Here is a 20,893-nt window from a genome sequence, read left to right on the forward strand (position 1 = left end):
GTTCTTGTTTATAGTTATAGTTCATGTTATATGCTTATTGCTTGTTAGTATGTGATAGTTTAAACATGATATCAGAAACTATATAACTGTGATAGTATTAGTTATACATATGTTCCTTATGTCTTTAGAAATGGCACGAGGACGCCCCGCTAGAAGGGCACTAGCTACTGAGCCCCAGCAAGAGGCAGGCAGTTCAGTGCCTCCTCCAGATCTTACAGCATTAGTGGCTCAGTTATAACAGCAACAAGAAATAGCCACCTTAAAGGCTAACCAACAGAGTACCCCACGGTCACCTGAACCGAATCGACGACTGGAAGTCTTAGAGGTTCCACTCGCCACCCAACCCCGGACTAAGATGCAGCCCGGTGAGCCAAGAAAGGAAGCCTATCCGATCCAATGGCAAGCCAGAGAACTTCTGAGGCACTAGTGAACCATGGGATGCACAAGCATGGTTCAAAACACTGGAGAGCATGGAGCTTCGGATGGCCGTAACACGAGAAGGTGAAGTGTGCCTGACAGGAGACGCACGCATGTGGTGGGAAAGAATCAGAACGAAGCGCCCAGTGAATCAGATGTCATGGGGGGACTTCGAGAAGGAATTCTTTGAGGAGTTCTTTCACATGCGGGTTACCAACCGCCACTACGATGAGTTCACGGAGTTTCGTCAGGGCAACCTTTCAGTGGAGGAAGCCGTGAAGAAATTCAACAGGTTGGCTCGTCTGTGCCCAGAGCTAGTCAGCACAGAAAAGGAACGGATCAGGTTGATGCTCAAGATGCTGAGGCCAGAGATAGCAGTGAACGTGGCTGGTGGCATCCATAGGCCACAAACCACAGAGGAGTTGGTGAGCAGTGCCTTGACCACGGAGCACTACCAGAACAGCATGAAGCAGCAGAGGCAAGTCTTCTCAGAGGCCAAGGGCCAAGGAAACTCTCACACTCAAAAGCAGCAGGGCCACAGCTCCAACTGGAAAGGGAACTCCAACAACAAGCGCAAATCAGGGAGTGACTCAAAAGGAGGACCATCTAGCAAGCGACCCAGTTATCCAAAGTGTGTCACTTGTGGGAAATTCCACCCAGGGGTTTGTCGCAAGGGCACACGAGGATGCTTGAATGTGGACAAGAAGGGCACATGGGCCCGAGCAAGACCGTCTTCCTCGGCCACAAGAGATTCAGATGCAGGCCACCTCGATTACATCGATGCAGTCGCTCTAGAAGGTCCACTTATCGGCCGAGGCATTAGAAGCCCTCCGCTTTAGCGAATCGAGATCTACGCACTCACCGGAGAGGCGAGCCAATGCCTCGACGGTTGTCACAGTCGATTAGCATTTTTCAGTATAGTGCTACGGTTCTATTGATACTGGGGCAACCCATTCATATATAGCCGGATGTTCTCCGAAAATTAGAGGTACCCCGAGATACTCGATCGATTTTGGCGCTACCTTCAGAGAGATCATGGCGTCCACGACCGACTCGAGGCGGTCATTATAGCGCATGTGAGCTCTTTTGCGATCGATAGTGCTAGAAATGACCGACTATGACGTTATCTTCGGAATGGACTTTTTGGTCAAATACGGTGCCTCTATCGAGTGCCGTAAACAGAAAGTCACGTTCCAACCTGAAGCGGAAGCACAGTTCGAATTCGTCGGGGAACCAAGGAGAAAGGCCACGAGGTTTCTCTCAGCTATGAAAGCACAGAAGTTATTGGATTCAGGATGCACGGGATTCCTAGCACACGTAGTCAGCACCAGTCAGGACAGGGACCAACAGCTAGCAGAGGTCCGAGTCGTTTGCGACTACCCAGCAGTCTTCCCTGAGGAGCTACCAGGCTTAGCACCAGACAGGGAGATTGAATTTGAGATAGAGCTCATCCCCGGCACAAATCCAATTTCCAAGGCACCATACCGCATGGCTCCAGCAGAACTGAAGGAACTTCAGGAGCAACTACAGGAGCTTCTTGACAAGGGTTTCATACGCCCGAGTCACTCACCATGGGGAGCGCCTGTGTTGTTCGTGAAGAAGAAGGATGGAAGCATGCGACTGTGCATAGACTACAGATCACTGAACCAAGTCACAATCAAAAACAGGTATCCTCTTCCCAGAATAGATGACCTATTCGATCAACTGAAGGGGGCATCAGTGTTCTCTAAGGTAGATCTCAGATCAGGTTATCATCAGGTAAAGGTTAAAGAAGGGGATATACCGAAGACAGCATTCAGAACCAGATACGGACACTACGAGTTCGTGGTCATGCCCTTTGGCGTGACCAATGCTCCAGCTACATTCATGGATCTCATGAACAGAGTATTCAGGGAGTATTTAGATAAGTTTGTTATTGTGTTTATCGATGACATTCTTATCTACTCAGGAACTCAGGAAGAACATGCAGAGCACCTGAAACTAGTATTGCAGACACTTCAGCAGAACCAGCTCTACGCCAAGTTCACGAAATGTGAATTTTGGCTAGATCAGGTGTCCTTTCTGGGTCACATCATCTCAAAGGATGGTATTATGGTGGATCCCAGCAAGATAGAAGCAGTAAGTAACTGGAAGCAGCCGAGGAACGCCAGTGAAATCAGGAGCTTTCTGGGATTAGCAGGATATTACAGGAAGTTTGTAGAGGATTTCTCCAGGGTAGCCTCCCCACTGACAGCTCTTACCAGAAAGAACAAGAAATTCCAGTGGACAGAGGACTGTGAGAACAGCTTCAGCGAGCTAAAAAGGAGACTGACCAGTGCTCCTATTTTGGCTCTACCAGACGACACCAGCAGCTTTGACATCTATAGTGATGCCTCTAAGTTGGGACTAGGAGCAGTACTGATGCAAAACGGCAAGGTGATTGCCTATGCCTCCAGACAACTCAAGGATTATGAGAAGAATTACCCTACTCATGACCTTGAGCTTGCAGCAGTAGTGTTCGCTCTCAAAATTTGGAGACATTACTTATATGGAGCTCAGTGCAGAGTGTATACAGATCATCAGAGTCTGAAGTACTTCTTCACTCAGAAGGATCTGAATATGCGACAGCGCAGATGGCTTGAGCTGGTCAAGGACTACGATATAGACATCCTCTACCATCCAGGGAAAGCCAATAAGGTAGCAGATGCACTTAGCAGGAAATCCAGTGCTACCTTATTGTCTCTTACAGCCATGTCGCCGCCCCTACAGAAGGAGATCGTGGATTTCGGTCTCGAGCTCATCGTGGGACAGCTCTCTACTATGACCTTAGAGTCTACTTTGCTTGGTGATATTCAGTCAGCTCAGGATCAGGATCCTGAAATTCAGAAAATCAAGCAAGGGCTAGCAGAATCAGAAAGTGGAGAATTCAGAGTGTCCGACAGCGGGGTGTTGTATTTTGGCGACAGACTCTGTGTTCCAGATCGGGAGGAGCTACGGAGACAGATTTTAGATGAGGCTCACAGGACTCCCTATGCGATGCATCCAGGCTCCACCAAAATGTATCAAGACCTGAAGAAGCATTTTTGGTGGCCCGGGATGAAGCGAGACATCGCCAGATATGTTAGCATCTGCCTCACCTGTCAGAGGGTCAAGGCAGAACATCAGCGACCAGGAGGAGTTCTGCAGCCTATACAGATTCCAGAATGGAAGTGGGAGGATATCTCGATGGACTTCATAGTGGGGCTACCCAGAACCACAAATGGTTTTGATGCCATCTGGGTAATAGTTGACAGGTTGACTAAATCAGCCCACTTCCTAGCTATCAAGATATCCTACTCCATGGAGAAGCTAGCTCAGTTGTATCTCCAGGAGATCGTCAGACTACATGGAGTCCCACGAACCATCATTTCAGACAGAGACAGCAGATTTACATCACACTTCTGGAAGTGTGTTCAGTTAGCTATGGGCACCCAGTTAAAATTCAACACAGCTTTCCATCCTCAGACAGATGGTCAGACGGAGCGAGTAAATCAGGTACTCGAAGATATGCTCCGAGCTTGTGCCCTAGATTTCAAGGGAGGTTGGTGCAAATATCTGAGTCTAGCAGAATTTGCATACAACAACAGTTATCAGGCCACTATCGGCATGACACCTTATGAGGCACTCTATGGGCGGAGGTGCAGATCACCAATCTGCTGGTATGAGAGTGGTGAACAGAAGGAACTAGAACTTCAGACAGATCTAGTAGCAGCCACCACTGTAGCTATACAGCAGATCCGCCAGAAAATAGAGACAGCACAGAGCCGCCAAAAAAGCTATGCTGATACACAACGCAGACCCTTAGAATTTTCAGTTGGGGATACAGTATTCCTTAGAGTAGCTCCCATGAAGGGAGTCATGCGTTTCGGGAAGAAGGGCAAGCTAGCTCCCGGATATGTGGGACCATACCTTATCACGAAGAGAGTGGGCAAGGTAGCATATGAGCTAGAGCTACCTCGGGAGATGCCGTCCACAACGTATTCCATGTCTCCATGTGAAGAAGCATTGCCACCCCGGTGATTGAGCCCCAGTTGGTACAGTCCGTGATGATCTCAGCTATGATCGGCCTATTCGGATAATAGACCGAGCGGTAAAGAAATTACGGAACAAGGAAGTACCATTAGTTAAAGTCAGGTGGCAAAATCACACACAGCAGAGGCGACTTGGGAGACAGAGGCCAGCATGAGACAGAAGTAGAATTATTTTAAGTTCGGGACGAACTTTTATAAGGTATGGGGATTGTAACGAAAAAATTCCCAAATTTATTTTAGAAATATTCTAGGATTTTTCTGGAATTTTAGATATTTTCCGAATTTTCCGAGTAGCGAAGTAGCAAAAATAAGCGTAAAAGCGCCTAGCGGGATTGAACCCGAGACCTATGATTTAGAGGGACAATGTCATAACCAGTTGACCCAGCAGGGCTGTGCTGAAAGAGGAGGGGAACGATTATATTTAAGTTGGGTTTAGCCGAATTAACCACTTAATATAAATAGAAGGTTTAAGTGGGTTTGGTTTATTTTTGCTTGGTTCGGCAACCTTCTCCCTCTCCAAACCCTCAACGCCGACGCCACCCTCTCCTCTCCCTCACGCACGGCACACCAAGCCCCAAGGTCCCTAGGGCCATCTTCCGGCGACGACTCCTACACGAAAGAGGCTCTCCTCCGCGAGAGGAACGCGAAGACGTGAGCGGATCGTCGAGAGGACCACCTCCACCGGAGTTCTAGCGAATAGAATCGTAAGAAATTACGATTAGAAGGTAAGAAACCCCTCACCTGCGGTATAATAGCTCCGTTCGTTTATACGCATTAGTTATTAGCTATATGTGTAGTTTCCGGCACCTAGGATGTGTTTTAACCCTTCTCGAAGATTAGGAATTTAGTTAGCACCTTTAGATGGGCCGGACACGTTTATTCTCCTTCAGTTGGAGATCATAGACGCGGTTGGGTGCCTAGAGGTGTCTTTCCTAATGCAGAGAGGGGTTGAAGCACACCAAGTGTTCGAAAAAGGGGTTAGTTTAGCTAATTACCCTTCAGTTATGTTTATTAGCCCAGTTAAATGCATTAGTAGCATTTAAATTAGTAACTTTGCTCACTACACTTATATGGGACTATGGTCCAATGGGTAGGCTCCCAGACGCCTCTAGGTTCAGATAACCTAGCTCTAGGTTCGGATAACCTAGAATCAAGATGTTATATCAGTTAGCTAAAGATATTAGTATTTTATTTTCAGTGGCACCGCATCGATTAGATATCCATTGGGTTGGACTCCCACATCGTCCCTAGGTTCGACAACCTAGTAAACCCTACTAAATTCGGGACTTGCAACCCCGGTCTAGTAGGGATGCGCGCATAACATGTACCAACAAGATGTTTATTATTTTCACTTATTATGTATTAGTTTCAAACTCAAAATCAGATATGCTAGTGGAGTTTGTTTTCAGTTACAGCTTTAGTTCCAGTTAGCTTAACTTATGATTAGCTTAGTGTTATTACTTGCTATGCCATGATTCCAGTGTATATGCCATGCTTATATGTTATGCCATTAGATTTCAGTATGCCATGGTTTAGCTTTTCAGTGCATGATTTAAAATCATGATTGCATCGTTGCATGTTTTTGTGAGGTAGATGGTTTCTTACTAAGCTTTAAGCTTACAGATTCTATTTTTCCTTATACTGCAGATAAGGGTAAAGGAAAGATGGACTAGCAGAGGAAGCTGGAGGGCAATGCGAAGATGGTGTGTGTGGCAGGAACTGGAATGAAAGATCTTAGGGATCTAACGAGCTTCATTTATACATTAGAACTCTTTAGCATTTACTTTCAGCACTTTCAGTTTATTAGTTTGATACTGTCGTTTTCATGCACGTTAAGTTGTTAAAATGTGTTTTAGTGAGTGAAATGTCATGAACCAGTTTAGAATTGCCACTACCTGTTATTAGAATAGTTTATTATGCAGTAGGTAGTTGTTGGATTGTATTTTGGCACACCGAGTCCTGAAATCGAGTTCCGATAATCGACGGTCTGCATCGATCGCTGCATCGGATCGGCCACCACCGATCCGGAGAATCTGATATCAGTATCCTCTCGGATCGGTCACCGACCGATCCAAAGACGATAGCCTCGAAGAGATTAGTACCGGATCGGCCACCGACCGATCCAGCTATACCTGGATCGTCGCCGATCGACCTCGCTGGATCGGCCGACCGATCCAAAGACGGACAAGAGCGAACCCAGATTTAGGTTTAAGGATCGGTCACCGACCGATCCAAAAGTAGCAGCCACTGATCGGTCTCACCGACCGATCGGGCACTCGATCGATGCAGACCGATCCGGCCAGAAAGCAATGAAGCTTGGGATCGGACAGACCGATCGGTCTTGTGACCGTATCGACGTGAGATCGTAAAGGCGATTAGTTTATAAGAATCAATTAGTTAGCAAAAATTTTAATTAGCCCAGCTTTCCGCGCAGTATAGCTTAGCAGTATTGTAGCGATTCGCCTTACAGCCTAGTAGTAGAAGGTGGGTCGTTACAATCTTATAGTATCTTATCTATCTACACTACAATTATTGCCATTTTTTTTAAGGCCAATTATTACAATTTATAATGAAAAAAAAAATCATACCATCCGAAATTTAAAGTTTGTGCAATTTTCTTTTGATATTTGTATTCTATAAACATATCTATGATAAAATTACTACAATTCATATATATAATTATCAAAATATGAGATTTTAATTAAAAACAAATTCAAACGAGAAAATTTTACCACATCAAGTATTATGCACAAAATAAATTTAAAAGTAAAAACACACAATTGGAAAATCACTAATTTACTTGAACTGCATAATTATTGGTAATCTGCTTCATTTCATATTTGAATTTCTTATCATTAATCCAACCGGATGCGCATTAGTATATAATACTTCAAATAAATTTTATCAATAAATTTTTTAAATTATTACAATAAAATCTCCAATAACATAACACGTGAATACGTGACATGGAAAATTCAAAATTAGACTTGAAAACGAAACACATGTGAATGTTTCATACGAGGCTTTGGTGTATTTAATGATCTAAGTTTATCATAGGTCCATCAACTAATCTCACATAAACCACTAATTACGTTGTATTATAAACAAAAATTTCATATTACCATAACTTTTTTAATCAAAATTTCAGAAAAATCTCAATATTATGGGTTGAATTTCAATTGCAAAACATTATTCAAGAAAGTAAAAAAAAAATAATTTAAAAAATGAAAAGGAGAATAATTATAATTCATAGCCATCTTCATTAGAAATTCATTGGTATCTTTTGAAATTGCTAATTTTATTGTTTGATCTTCTCCATCAATAATCTCTAAATTTTGAATGCTATGATTTTTTTCCCCCTTAAACGAAAGCAAAATAAGTGAGAAAAATAGAAAGAATTTAAAATTGTGAATCAAATATTGGAAATGAATGGAATGGCTAGTAGGGTTATGAAAGGACATTTTAGTCTAATAAAATTGAAATGTAATTAAATGAGGGTAAATTTGTAAGTCAAGATAAAGTTTTAGTGTGAGAATCAATTTTTGGAATGGGAATGACACTCCCCCCTCTCTCTCTCTCTCTATATATACTATCATGGTATCAAACTCACTCCACATAAAGTTTTAGTACAATAACAACTGTATTTTTTATTTAGATAATTTTATTTAATTAAAATTCTAAAATATCATCCATCATATAAAGTTTTATGATTATTTAATCAATTGTTTAGATATATAAGATTTGGACAATACTTTATCTATTTTTTAATGCATGATTTAGTGATGTAAATTTAATCGATATATATAATTAGTTAATCAATTTGTCTTGATTATATACAATTATTTAATCAATTTTTATTGAGTTTTTATTTATTGACTATGTTAGTTTTTAAATAATATTTAAGTATAATAATTTGTAAATTTACTCAATGTCACAATGTGCGTATAATTTAGGTGTAAAATTTCAGGGTAAAAAAGAATAAGTTAGTATATTTCTATTACGTACTTTAGTTATTGTGTTTTCAAGAATATTTCAATATTGTGATCTAGAAGTTAAATTCAAAAATACAAATTATGGCATATCTTCATTATATTCATATTTATTCCAATCATACTCATCTTGTTAAACAAGAGTGAATTCATACCGTTAAATGCTAAGTTTTAATCATTCACTTATTAATAATAAGTCTAATTTTATTACTCTAAACCTATAAAATTATATTATTATTCCATGACTCCTCTTTATTATATATGATTATTTAATCGATTTTTAAGTTTATACCGATGAGACAATGCCATTATAAAATTTAGATCATATTTTATTTATTTATTATCCTATGATTTAGTGGTGCTGTGGTGTAAATTTAATCAATATATATAATTATTTAATCGATTTTTCTTGATTATATATAATTATTTAAATGCTATATATAATTATCAATTGATTTTTTTAGTTTAATTTATTGAATATGTTGTAAATTAAATAATATTTAAGTATAATAACTTTTAAATTTACTCAACGTACATATGAGATAGCAGTGTACATTTGTGTGAATTAATCTTTATTTCAATGAGATATTATATTCAAATCTTGTCATTTATCCTAGTTTGAGCTCAATCACAAGCCATGTAGGCGAGCATATTTACGAATATGTAGAGAAACCAAGTTTTAACCAAATAAATGAGCCAAATTCGAGCTTGAGCTTTCAATCCATATAAACGAATATGTTTGCATGTCACCCTAAATGAGCTGAATTCATAATATTATAAATGAACATGTTCGCAAGTTTTTGAATAGAACCAAGCTCGAGCCCGAGTTCATAAGATTATAAACGAATATATTCTAGCTCGAGCCATTTAAATGAGCCAAACTCGAGTCCGGTATATATTCGTGAGTTCACAAGTCGAATATCCTTATGCTTGAGTTCCACTCAATAAAACTATCGAGTTCGAAATCGAGCTCGGCTCGATAAGATAAACGAACAAATTCGAACGAGTTTTTTATCGAATCGAGCTCTAAATAACTTACGAACCGTCTGATTTATTTACATCCCTAAATACTATAGAGCTAGATGATTGCTGACTAAAGTCAGCCATCTTACTTTGTTTTCTTTGATTCACCTTGTAGGGAGGGCACGGAATAACAGTTTCTTTAGTGACAAACAATTGCACCATAAACAGGTTTATAAGAGCATGCATATTCATGTATATAGGTACAAACAATTGCACCATAAGCAGATTTATAAGAGCATGCATATTTATGTATATAGGTACATCGAATCCTCTGCCCCCAATTATCCTATCCTTATGTCCCACTCATCGCCCTCAACTCATCGTCAGCCGCCTCCAGTCGTTGGTCCAACCAGAACTATATTCTGGAGGGAAGGTGAACCTAAGAGCTTATCGCCAGCACAATTAGCGTCAGAATTCGGCCGGATCTGAGCAGGAGTTTTGATCGATGATGGAGGAAATTTTGTTCAGATCCGGCCAGATTTCGACGTCAATCGTGCTTGCGGCGATCCCTCTGGATTCACCTTCCCCTAAAATATATTTCTAATTAGGTTAGCGGGCGGAGGCAATTGACGATGAATTGAGACAACGAGTAAGACAAAGGGATAAGAGATTTTGGGGACAAAGATCCGATCTGGTATACAGGGCACTAAAAATATATTCGGATTTGATACTTTTTGGCTTCTAATTCTTGAATATTATTATGTGCGTTCGAATTTATTATTTATTTCAGTTTTACTTATAAAAAAATGAGACAAATATCGAGACTTGTTTCTCGTCAAAGCGTATAGTGAATATGTCAAATAGCAATTAATGACTCAAAATATAATATACTTGTAATAAATATAGGTGAAAGAAAATAAAATAAAATAATTATATAAAACAAAGAATAATTTGGTACATGAAATTCTCGTTATATGGGGTCTAAGAGAAGGATCAATTATACATAATCTTATCTTATTTTTTTTTACAAAAGACTATTTTCAGGATTCAACCCCATGAAATTTTGGTCATAGAGTAATAATTTTATCGTTGCGCCAAGCTCCCCTTCAAAATAATTATATAATAAAAACATAAAATTTCTCAAAAATATTCAATAATTTTTTATCATTTATTTAAAATAAGAAAAAAATAATTGTGTATAATTTTTTATTAATTCTTAAAAAATAATTTAGTTTTAAAATAAATCTATTTAATTTTATTAGAAAGAACAAGTCGTTATAAAGAAGGTAAAATCTCATCTATTAGTTGTCGGACTAATTAAAAGTTAATATAATTTTAATTTTTAAAAATTTAATCTCGATCATCATTTTATTAAACAGCTGAAAAAGATCTTTTTGAAAAAAAATCTTATAAAAGAGAATAGAATTGGATGGTCATTTTACAAAAAGATATTTTCAGTTGTCCTTAAATTATGAAATATATTTATATATAAATTTTAAAATTACATGTTTAAATTTAAAATTTAATTTAGCAACACATAAACTTAAGAACACCTTATATATTTTAGTAGTGCATAATAGTTAAATGCAATGAAGTAATACTATATATATATATATATATATATATATATATATATATAAAATAAAATTATACTAATGATTTATAACAATCATGAACCTTTCAATTCATGACAATCTTTTCGTTACCATGTCAAATTATTGAAAATTTTATATTGAATACCATCATTAAAATAAATGCTCTTCCTTATGTGTGCCCATGTAATAATATTATAAATTAGTTCCTTATTCACCCAAAAAATTAATTAATTTACGATATTACAGAAACCAATTTCAACCATTTTTTGTCTTTAATTTTCTCTTAATTAGTATAATTGATAGTTTATTTTATTGCAATATAGGAAAACAATCAACATCATTTATATTAAAATCAAATTTAAATTATAAATATCAGTGGCTACAGTTGACTTACTTTGTTTTGCTTTTAGGTTTAGCAAGTTAAATCTAAAAAATCAATTATTGTTAAGAAACCAAGAAATTTTAGGCAGAGGATATTGAATTAAAATGATTCACGATTAAAAATAATAATAATAATCAAATTATTTCACATCTTAGAACATTATTTCTTCGTAGAAATATTACTCAAAAGACGAAAAATATATAGAATAATGATATTCCAAAATATCATAAAATTGATTGAAATCTGTCTTTAGAAAGAACTTCCAGCAAAAACTTTAAATGGAAGATCAAATGACTTGAAAAACAAACAAATTAAACAAACAAACAAAATCACACTTTTACAAGCACTAATAGAAGGATTTTAGCTTTTTATAATGATAACAAGTTAGTTAATCAGTTCCACCATCAAGCAATGGCAAATCAATACTTACAAACTCTTTCAAATGTTCGGTATCAAAATTTTGCCATGAACAATGAATTTCAACAAGCTGAGAATCCCATCTCAGAACATGAAGCGGAATGGAAACGCATAACAAGGAAATCACAGAAAATTAGAAAAACAAACATTTGATTCACATGAAAATAAAACAATAATTTAGCACGCATCTTGAAAAATTATGTACAAATCTTATAAAATTCCATTTTTCCAATATAATCAATCAGTGGTGGCAATCCATCGAAGAACATAAAATGAAATTTGCAAAGGAGAGAGTTTTTTTGATTTGGTAACTGACGACGAAGGCTGGAGCGGGCTTTAGTGCCAGGAATTGTCGAAGGCGGCCGAGGTGATGGCGTGGGAGAACTCCTGGAAGCTTATCCGGCCGTCGCCATCCGTGTCGGCCTCTTTGATCATGCCGGTGAGCTCGCTGGCTGTGAGGGCGTGCCCTAGCTTGGCCATGGAGTGGGCGAGCTCGGCGGCAGTGATGTACCCGTTGCCGTCGCGGTCGAACATATCGAACAGACGCCGTAGCTGCGCCTCCGTATAGGGGGACTTGGCGGCGACGAGATCCGGCGAGACGAGAGCGACGAACTCGGAGAACTCGATGAGGCCGTTGGAGTTGATGTCGGCCCTCTGGATTAGGGCATCCAGTTGGTCGGGGGAGGGCTTGATGCTGATGGATCGGAGGAGGGAACCGAGCTCGAGCTGGGTGAGGCTGCCGTCGTCGTTCCGGTCAAAGCAGCGGAAGATCTCGCGGAGCTCCGATAGCTGCTCGTCATCCAACTTCGCCGGGTCCTCGGCGGTGCCTTTCCCGACATCGTCGTCTCCGCCCATGACCGGATCTTTCCCTCCTTCGGTTCTTCCTCTTCTGTAATCCACAAAGCCGATTGAGCTGGGCCTGCCCCTTCTCTTTTAGATCGTCTTCAACGCCATGAATATAATATAGAACATTTTACAATTACAGTCCTTTATATTTAATATTTACCAAAGCAAGGAGAATGTCAGATTTTTTATATGATTGTAAAATATCCTTAAAAATAAAAGAAAATTATATAAAACGATGATGATTAAACTTGTTTATATGATATAAAAAATAAGGATATTAATATGGATGAGTAGGTATATAAAAATGAATAGAATAAAAAAAATAATAATATTAGAAAATATATGTATATATATATATTTAAATAATCAATAAATACTCTGATTAAAAATGTAAAATTATCATAAATATACATATAAAATATAAGAAAAATTTGTTACTAATAATAAAATAAAATAACATTTATTTAAATATAAATAATTTAATAGGAAATAGAATACAATAATATAGAATAATCCATATAATAATAGAATAAAACTGACTTATTATCGTCCTCTTATAAAAAATATATATATGTTGCAATAACTATAATTTATATATTTGAGCAATTGATATTACTTCTTTCCTTTCTATTCCAATCAACTAATCGAGTATATAAGTAGTATATCTAAGCTTGATCCTTCATCCAATCTCTACTTACTTTTCAAGCATAAATTTTTAAGACATTCTTACCGTATATAATCTGTTTTCCCAACAAGTACACAGGCACAGAGAGAATACTGATTTATATAGTCTTCTTAATTTTCCTTCTTCCCTATCACGCAAACCCACAGAAAATTCTGAAAGATATTGAGCTAGAAACATTCCATTACAAGATCATTATTTTCACAGCTGATAGTTAAAACCATTAGAAAGTTGCTACTGCATCATCCACTGTGCAATGTCCTTGCGGAATACACCTTCGAACCTTCCTATTTCTCCATGTTCGAATGCTCCAAGGTTGGATGGCACGGAAGAAACATGCCTGTATTGGCCATGCCAGCCTACTGGGTTCATTGGATGCATCATCATGGCTATAGTCGGGAACGCTCTCATCCGGAAGCCCCAAGGAGTAAAGAACAATTGACCTCTCCTGACCTGATCGGTGATGCGCGTGATGCTCCTCTGGGTTCGAAGACGATAAGTAGGGATCATGGCATGGCGGGGGATGGACGAGCTGGTGGTTTGAGGCTTCCCAGCACGAGCAATAATTTGGGAAGATGGTTTAGCTTTGTCCAGATAACGTAGAATCCAATTCCCTAAATTCTTCCCTGCTGCGAGGTCCTGCTTTTGTATGTTCTGGTGAACTTTGACAGCCACATCAAACACAGTGCGAACCCTCCTGAACAAGACATTTACCAAGTAGAACACACATCAAGTTTAGAGATGCGCATGGTAAATAAGACTAAACAATATTCTATCAGCGATTGCTGTATATCACTAACATCACAAAAGTATAAAACATCATAATCTGAACTGTCTAAACCTGAAATATCAATTGATACTCAAAAATAGCCACTGTTAATGGAATAGAGACATCTTATAAGCAGAAGAAAGTAAAATTACGAATAATACGAAACAGAACATCTCAATAAGACAAGCTTCAGGAGTTCAATAGAAAAGTAGTGGAAGCTTGAGCCTGCAATAGTGAACAGGAATATGCATACCGGGCAGCCAACTAACTGCTGTTGGAACTTGGGAGTAATAATCAGTTCCTTAAAAGAATTAGTAAATGGCCTCTTGCTTCTCTTGTTCTGAAAAGTAACAAGGAGCTGCCCCTGATTGGTCATACCATGGCCAACATTGCCTCTCATGCACTTGACAGGAGGTGGGAATTGCACAATACCATATCAGATTTAGAGAAATGCTGATGAGCCTTTTTAAATACCATATCAGATAATCAGTGATTTACCTCTTGCTGTCGAGATCTTATTGGGTTTTATTAGATGGTTTCTTGTGCTGCAAAGTTTTGATGAGAGATTACTTGATTTGTAATTGCCACTAAGGCTACGACACTGAGTGAAATTGATCCAATCATACTTGTTTTCCTATGGATACAAGAAATTTGCTGATTTCTCTCCATCTGAAAATGGATGGATCATACTTGAAAAGAAAACTAGGAAGGAGCTAAAGTGATAGAAAGAATTTTCAAATAGCACTTTTTTCCTCCATTTCCTTCGATGGAAATAAGGGAAAGAACAAATAGGAAAATTTTCTCTAGTTTTTCTCTATTTTGTTTTTATCAGATTTAGACCAAAAGCTCTTTGTCACATAAAGGAGCACAAATCCAAACTTAAAAATTCAAAATTATTTTTTCCTTGCAAATCTATTGTTAATAATAATTTTTTTAAAAAATTCCCTTCTTTTCTTCTTTCAAAGAAAAGTGTTGGACAAAAACTATTTCACAATTCTTTTTCTATGAGTATTTTTTTTTCCCTTATCATTTTTTCCTAGCTATTTCCTTCATTTGTAGGAAACATAGCCTAACACTTAGTAGTATTGGTTGATACCTTAGTTTTTGCATAGATATTTGGTCATTACTCTCTAAATCTAATCATAAAGAGTTTTATAATTCTTAAAAAAAGATTTTTGCATTGTATCATTGTATAAGACAATTAAATCTAGAAAAAATTAAAACTCATTGCCCAAATCTTCTTAGTTGATCAGTCCTTGGCCTACACAAATTTACAAGTCGCCTATATTATGGCATATATGGTGTGTTTTGCAGGGAATGATGTCCCTTTTATTAGCAAAAGTCTCATTTGCTTCTTTTGAAAAAAGACCAGGGACTCCATATATAACATAACAAAGGCACCACTCTTCCATGGATCCTCATGGATGTGGAAAGAACATGTGTTAATTTCCTAGTGCTCCCTGTTTTACCTAAGGGATGGTAAAGAAGGGGAACATCTCAAATTAGGTAAATGGCAACTCATGTAACCCAGATTTTTTATTTGAACTTGTAGGCGTAAATTAACATATGCAGCTAAACACTTTATTTGGTTTATTTAAATTAATTCAAACTTAAACTTCTAAGCTACCTTATAGCATAAAGCTTGTAAGTTTTTAACTTATAATCCTTGTTTTGCATGTGATAAATATTTCCAATATTAATATAAATATTTTTTAATCATTTTAATATCAATCATAGATAACCTGCATATAGTATATGTTATGTGAAGTCTTCTCAAATATGCTTTCAACATATTGATTAAGAAATAAGTATCTATAAATGGTATAGAATTTTTTGTAAATATATAATGTGAGCATCATGCCAGCTAATAAATAGAGAAAAAGAGTTGCCTTTTGGCGTTGGATCTTGAATTCTCTATAGGTTTTTATTCAGAGGTATGCAAGTTTTGCAAAGAATACATTTTCCATGACATACTAGTATTTATGAAGGTTGACTAACAAAGGAGCTTTGGAATCCATTCATTTGAAATGTGGTTGAAAAATGAAAATTTAAGTGATGGAAGTTTAGTGGCAAAGTGAACTACTTTACTTGCTATCCATAATGCTTATCATGACGGGAACTCCAAGTGGGAGGCTTACTAGGCCAAAAGCCAAAAGTGATGAAACCCATCCCACTCTTTCCTTTTACGTCCCATGTCTCTCCTCTTGTGTGGCAACATGGGATGCTAAGAAGTCATCCTATTGATTAGCTTATTTTAATGAACTCATGAGCTTAGTCTTACTTCACCATTATGAAATGCAAACAGATTTCCTTATCCAAGGTTAGCTCAAACCTAGCTCACTTCTTTTCGGGCATGAAGCAATGTCAAACCAAAATACTCAAGAATCATAAGCATTAGCTCTTCTGGAAGAAGGTGATCAAACATAAGCACTAGCCCCTACCTACGACATCCCCTCATTGTGGTTAAGGTAACAAATTCAATCATGACCAACTCTCATAGAGTAGTAGGAAGTTGGTATGAAGCCCAAGAATAAATTCACCAATGTTAGGGAAGAAGGTTTAGAGCAAATGTATGCTAACTTATCATGGTTTTGAGCAAATGTATGCTAACTTATCATGGGGTGAAAACCGAGGGCAAGAAGAAAGAAAATTAAGTGGGCAATTAATTAGAGAGGTGAGTATCCTAATAGGACATTATAATTATCTTATCTTACACAAATCGTTTACCTATAGCTATTCAATATTCTTATAAAAAATAATTAACTCAAAGCATTTTTTCAGTTAAATTCACTTCAACGATAAGTGCGTTGATTGTGAAGCATGTGTTGTGTATGCTCAATAGATTTACTTGGGAAGAGATATGAAATTACTTTTGGGAGAAATATGACTGTAGATCTGCACGTCACTGATTAGAATAATATGGGTGAAGTGCAAAATTCAATCTTCTGAGTTGTGATATACATCATTGAAGTCGAGAAATTTATCACAGTGGACATCTTGGAATCAAGCTCCATGAATTCCCTTCTTCCTCCAAATCAACCCTCAACACTCTCAAAGGCTTTTGTAGACTGGGCATTCAAAGCTCTTCCCTCCTTGGCAGATCACGTTGCCACAATCTCCTTGACAAATCCGGAAATGCTCAAGAAGTAGATGTTGACACTAGAGAGAGAGCCTCACTTCTCATAAACTAACCAAGTTGTTCTCTAGTCATAGTGGGTCAAGAAGAAATAGATCAATATAACCAACAAATCTTGTTGCAGATTGTTGATTCTTTCCAATTTTTATTCAATTACTAACTGTGTTAAGATTTATTGACATCTGAATGAATTTAGGTGATTTTTTCAACATTTCTATGACCCTGAAGCATGTTCGAGAAATTTGCCAAAATCAGATCAGCAACTACCAATTCTGATCAAACTAGCATTGCCCAAATTTGCCAACAATAGGTGAGACCTTATACCTCCACATTCCCTATCGACCTAGGAATATCCTCTATGGAAGGAAAGCACTCTGCAACTAACTAAAGGGACATCCTATCCACACAGACGCAGTCTCCATAGCTTACAATGGACACGGTGACAGTTTGACACCAGCCGAAGGCATCTTGAAGACTAACTAGTGGAAGGTCGTACCAACAGAGTCTTTCCCTTAGCTTGATCCAATTTCCTTAGGCTATCCCAACAATAAATAAATCTATGATCTATAGCCCTTTTATGTTGGTAATTTACCCACAATAACCTTCTAACAGAGTCTTTGACCAGATGATTACACCACCAAGTCATCACAGAGGAAACACCTCTTTCTTAAAGTACATCGCAAGGGAAATTAGTTCCTATTGAGTATTATCACCACAAATTCCATCAATAATAAAAAATCTATGTAATTCCAGTGTGATTTCATTATTGAAGTATAATTCACGGAAGAAACATCTCGTTCCTGTAAAAACCACCTCAGGGGAAATCAGTTCCTATCACGTGTTATCACCCCAAACTATATTTTTTTTAGTAAAATATCTATGTAAATTCTAGAACCATATATTTATTTAATGACAATTCACAGAGGAAACTCCTCTTCAGGGAAATCATCATCATCTTGCAACTGCATTCTAGAACAATCTAGCGATTCCAGAAATGGAAGAATGAGGATCAAGAAAACAATATCAAGTGAAGCAGTGTAAAACCTAAAAAGTTTCCTCCAAATAACCACTAGCAAAAGATAGCATTTCTCAACGCGATCAACATGATTAAATTAAAAATTCAGGATAATATACAGAACCAGTAAACATGAAATCAACAATCGCATCAAAGAGAGAAGATTGACAATTAAACACCAGAGGGCTAAAATTTAAAAGGTTCCCCAAATTAACCGCTAGCATAACACAGAATTATCGAATACGACGAACAGGAACAAAAACTCAAACGTCAGAACGATACGAGGAAGCAGTAAACGTGAAATTAACAGAAAATAGACAAGTAAACAACCAGACAAACCAACGCACCTGTGGACGAATTGACGAAGGTTTGGGTGCCGAGGGCTAATGAGGCGTCGCTGTGCCTTGAGGGCAACACGGTAAGTTCGACTCAACCCCAGGAAGTAGGCCGTCGCCAGCGTGATCTCCCACAGCACCATTTCCGCTCTGCAATCTCTCTTTCAGTCGCGATCTGACGCAGAAGACAAAGAGAGAAGGGAGAAGACAGGCGTATCTATCTGCCAGACGAGATCTCAGACCCAGTGGATTTCTTGGAGGGAAAGAAAGCAGCGGCGAGAGAGCGATCCCAGAGAAAACACGCCCGAGGTTTGGGGGGCAGGCAACTGGAACACTAGCGGGTCAAAGGAAATCCAAGAAAATATATAGATCGATCCACCATATTTTAAAATATCTTAATTTAACCCCTCTAGTTTTCGTCAATTTGTTTTAAAAAAGTAAGAAAATAAAAATGTATTCCATTTAGAAATATATCTAAATTTACATTTCAAAAATGATAAAATAAATTGTTTTTTATTTTTCATAAATTAAAATCAATTATATATATAATTTTTTTTTAAAAAAATAGATATTCAACTCCTCAAATCTACTAAATAATTCAAATACGACGGACACATAAAATAATCTGAATTTCGAATCCTCATTACAAGAGCTCGTCCCACCTCTACAGAAGTCATTTTCAAATAGCAAATTCTAATTTGATCCGAATTTTTTTAAATGTCCTAAAATTATCATGATTTTACCTTTATTTAATTTTAATTTTTTTAAACACTCATATCTATTATTTATACATATTCTGGAAATATGTTATGAAATGAGACTCGTGTCCGGGTGATTCATTTTCGTAAGAGAAAAAAAATAGAAAGTGATTTTTATTTTTAAAAATAAAAAGACAATCATCGTAATTTTTTTTATATAAAAATACTTTTATTCTAAGTTGATGATCCTGTCCGAACGCTGACTCAACGGATGCTGGGCACGTGGCGCTCTCCGGGTCGCCGATGTAGATCTCCGGCTAGTCTCACGAAGCTCCGGCGAACCTGCACAGAAGTCGGGCCGGGAAGGGATTCCCGGCGGCGACCCTCCGACGCTCAAGTCAGGCAAGCAAGTGGTAAAGAAAGTGGCTCCAAAGCTTGTAGAACGCGTACCTCCAGCGAAGTCTGCGGCTCTTTATATAGAGCGGTGAAAGAGCCTCTACACGCCCACCGAAGCGCGTACGTGTCCGCAGCCCATACCTCGGTATGTGTTTGTCAGAAAGCTTACCTGACGCCATACTGCAACAGTCTCATCGCGCCTTCGATGGGACAACAGGACACCCCGTTGTCAGACTAGGAGTATGGCTTAGCCATATGACTTGACGGCTGTCAGAAGATGTTCCTGTTCTCCTTTACCCACCGCTGGCCGGGACGTACATCCGGCCGGCTGGACGGAGGCCGTCATCCGGACGGCCTTCATCCCCTGCGCCGGCCGGGCGGCACGCCCCTTACGTCTCGCCTGTCGCTTGCGTTGAAATGCTGGGGAGACTTTCGGGCGAGTGCCTTCCGCTCGGCTCTTAGACATTGTTTCATTGAGCGTCGGAACCCCGATCCCTGTCAGGGCGCCTTTTACCATCAGATGTTTACTGTCAGACCGATCGGCCTGCCCTTTTCTCATGAGTCCGGTCGGCTCACCCTTCTTCGACGGACCACCTGGCCCTTTGACCTCCACGTGGCGTTGACCCCTCATTAGGGGGTCCCGGGCTTTTACCACCGGATCACTTGCCTTCCCCTCAAGTCTAGTCGAAGGAGGCGAAGTCCGACTGACTGGACTGCCGATCTGACTGAGCAATGATCACTGCATTAGGTCGCTCGGCCCGGCATAGGGATGCTCATCCGTTCGGCTGTATCTTGTCCGTGCCTTGTGTTCTCTTGGAATCCATGTCCGATGCTCTCCCCTACTACCCATCACGTGCGCTGCGCACGGTAAGGGGAGCTCATTAAATGCGGCCAATATCCTGCTGACACGTGGCGATCGTGCGTTTGTCAGCGTATGGCGGTGGCGTCACTTTCGATGGGACAGCCGCCGTTTGAAATGAACTGCTGGATGATGACCTCGTTATCGACGACCTGGATCAGACGGTGGAGGTTTGTCCCGGGCGGCGATATAAAGCCCGCGACTCCGTTTCCGCCGCATTGTTGCTTCATCCTCCTCCGGCGCTCCTCTGCTCGTTTTTTTTCTCCGGCGACCTCGCCCCTCAACTCTTCGGCAACCCCCAGGCCCCCATCGATCATCTTTCTTGCTTGTAAGACTCTCTTTCTC

General features: G+C 38.8%; 2 protein-coding genes across 2 annotated transcripts; both read right to left on the reverse strand.

Moving 5' to 3' along the window:
* Positions 1-11,840: 11,840 nt before the first annotated feature.
* On the reverse strand, positions 11,841-12,749 carry LOC122002909 (probable calcium-binding protein CML18). Its single transcript, XM_042558300.1, has one exon. It carries the CDS (start codon positions 12,665-12,667, stop codon positions 12,149-12,151), a length of 519 nt encoding a protein of 172 aa, XP_042414234.1. The 5' UTR covers positions 12,668-12,749; the 3' UTR covers positions 11,841-12,148.
* A 607-nt stretch (positions 12,750-13,356) lies between these two features.
* Positions 13,357-18,925, reverse strand: LOC122024319. The gene is made up of 2 exons (XM_042582928.1): positions 18,608-18,925; positions 13,357-14,037 (listed from the first exon to the last, which is right to left on the reverse strand). Exons 1-2 carry the CDS (start codon positions 18,736-18,738, stop codon positions 13,575-13,577), a joined length of 594 nt encoding a protein of 197 aa, XP_042438862.1. The 5' UTR covers positions 18,739-18,925; the 3' UTR covers positions 13,357-13,574.
* Positions 18,926-20,893: the final 1,968 nt, after the last annotated feature.

This window comes from Zingiber officinale, chromosome 1A (assembly GCF_018446385.1).
Source record: "Zingiber officinale cultivar Zhangliang chromosome 1A, Zo_v1.1, whole genome shotgun sequence".
Lineage (NCBI taxonomy): Eukaryota > Viridiplantae > Streptophyta > Magnoliopsida > Zingiberales > Zingiberaceae > Zingiber > Zingiber officinale.

What these genes read in the sequence shown, in the direction of transcription:
- LOC122002909 (XM_042558300.1), bottom strand. Translation starts at nt 12,667, where the DNA reads ATGGGCGGAGACGACGATGTCGGGAAAGGCACCGCCGAGGACCCGGCG.
- LOC122024319 (XM_042582928.1), bottom strand. Translation starts at nt 18,738, where the DNA reads ATGGTGCTGTGGGAGATCACGCTGGCGACGGCCTACTTCCTGGGGTTG. An exon ending in CTTCGTCAATTCGTCCACAG is followed by an intron (nt 14,038 to 18,607) that starts GTGCGTTGGTTT and finishes TGTCTTGTTCAG; the next exon opens with GAGGGTTCGCACTGTGTTTG.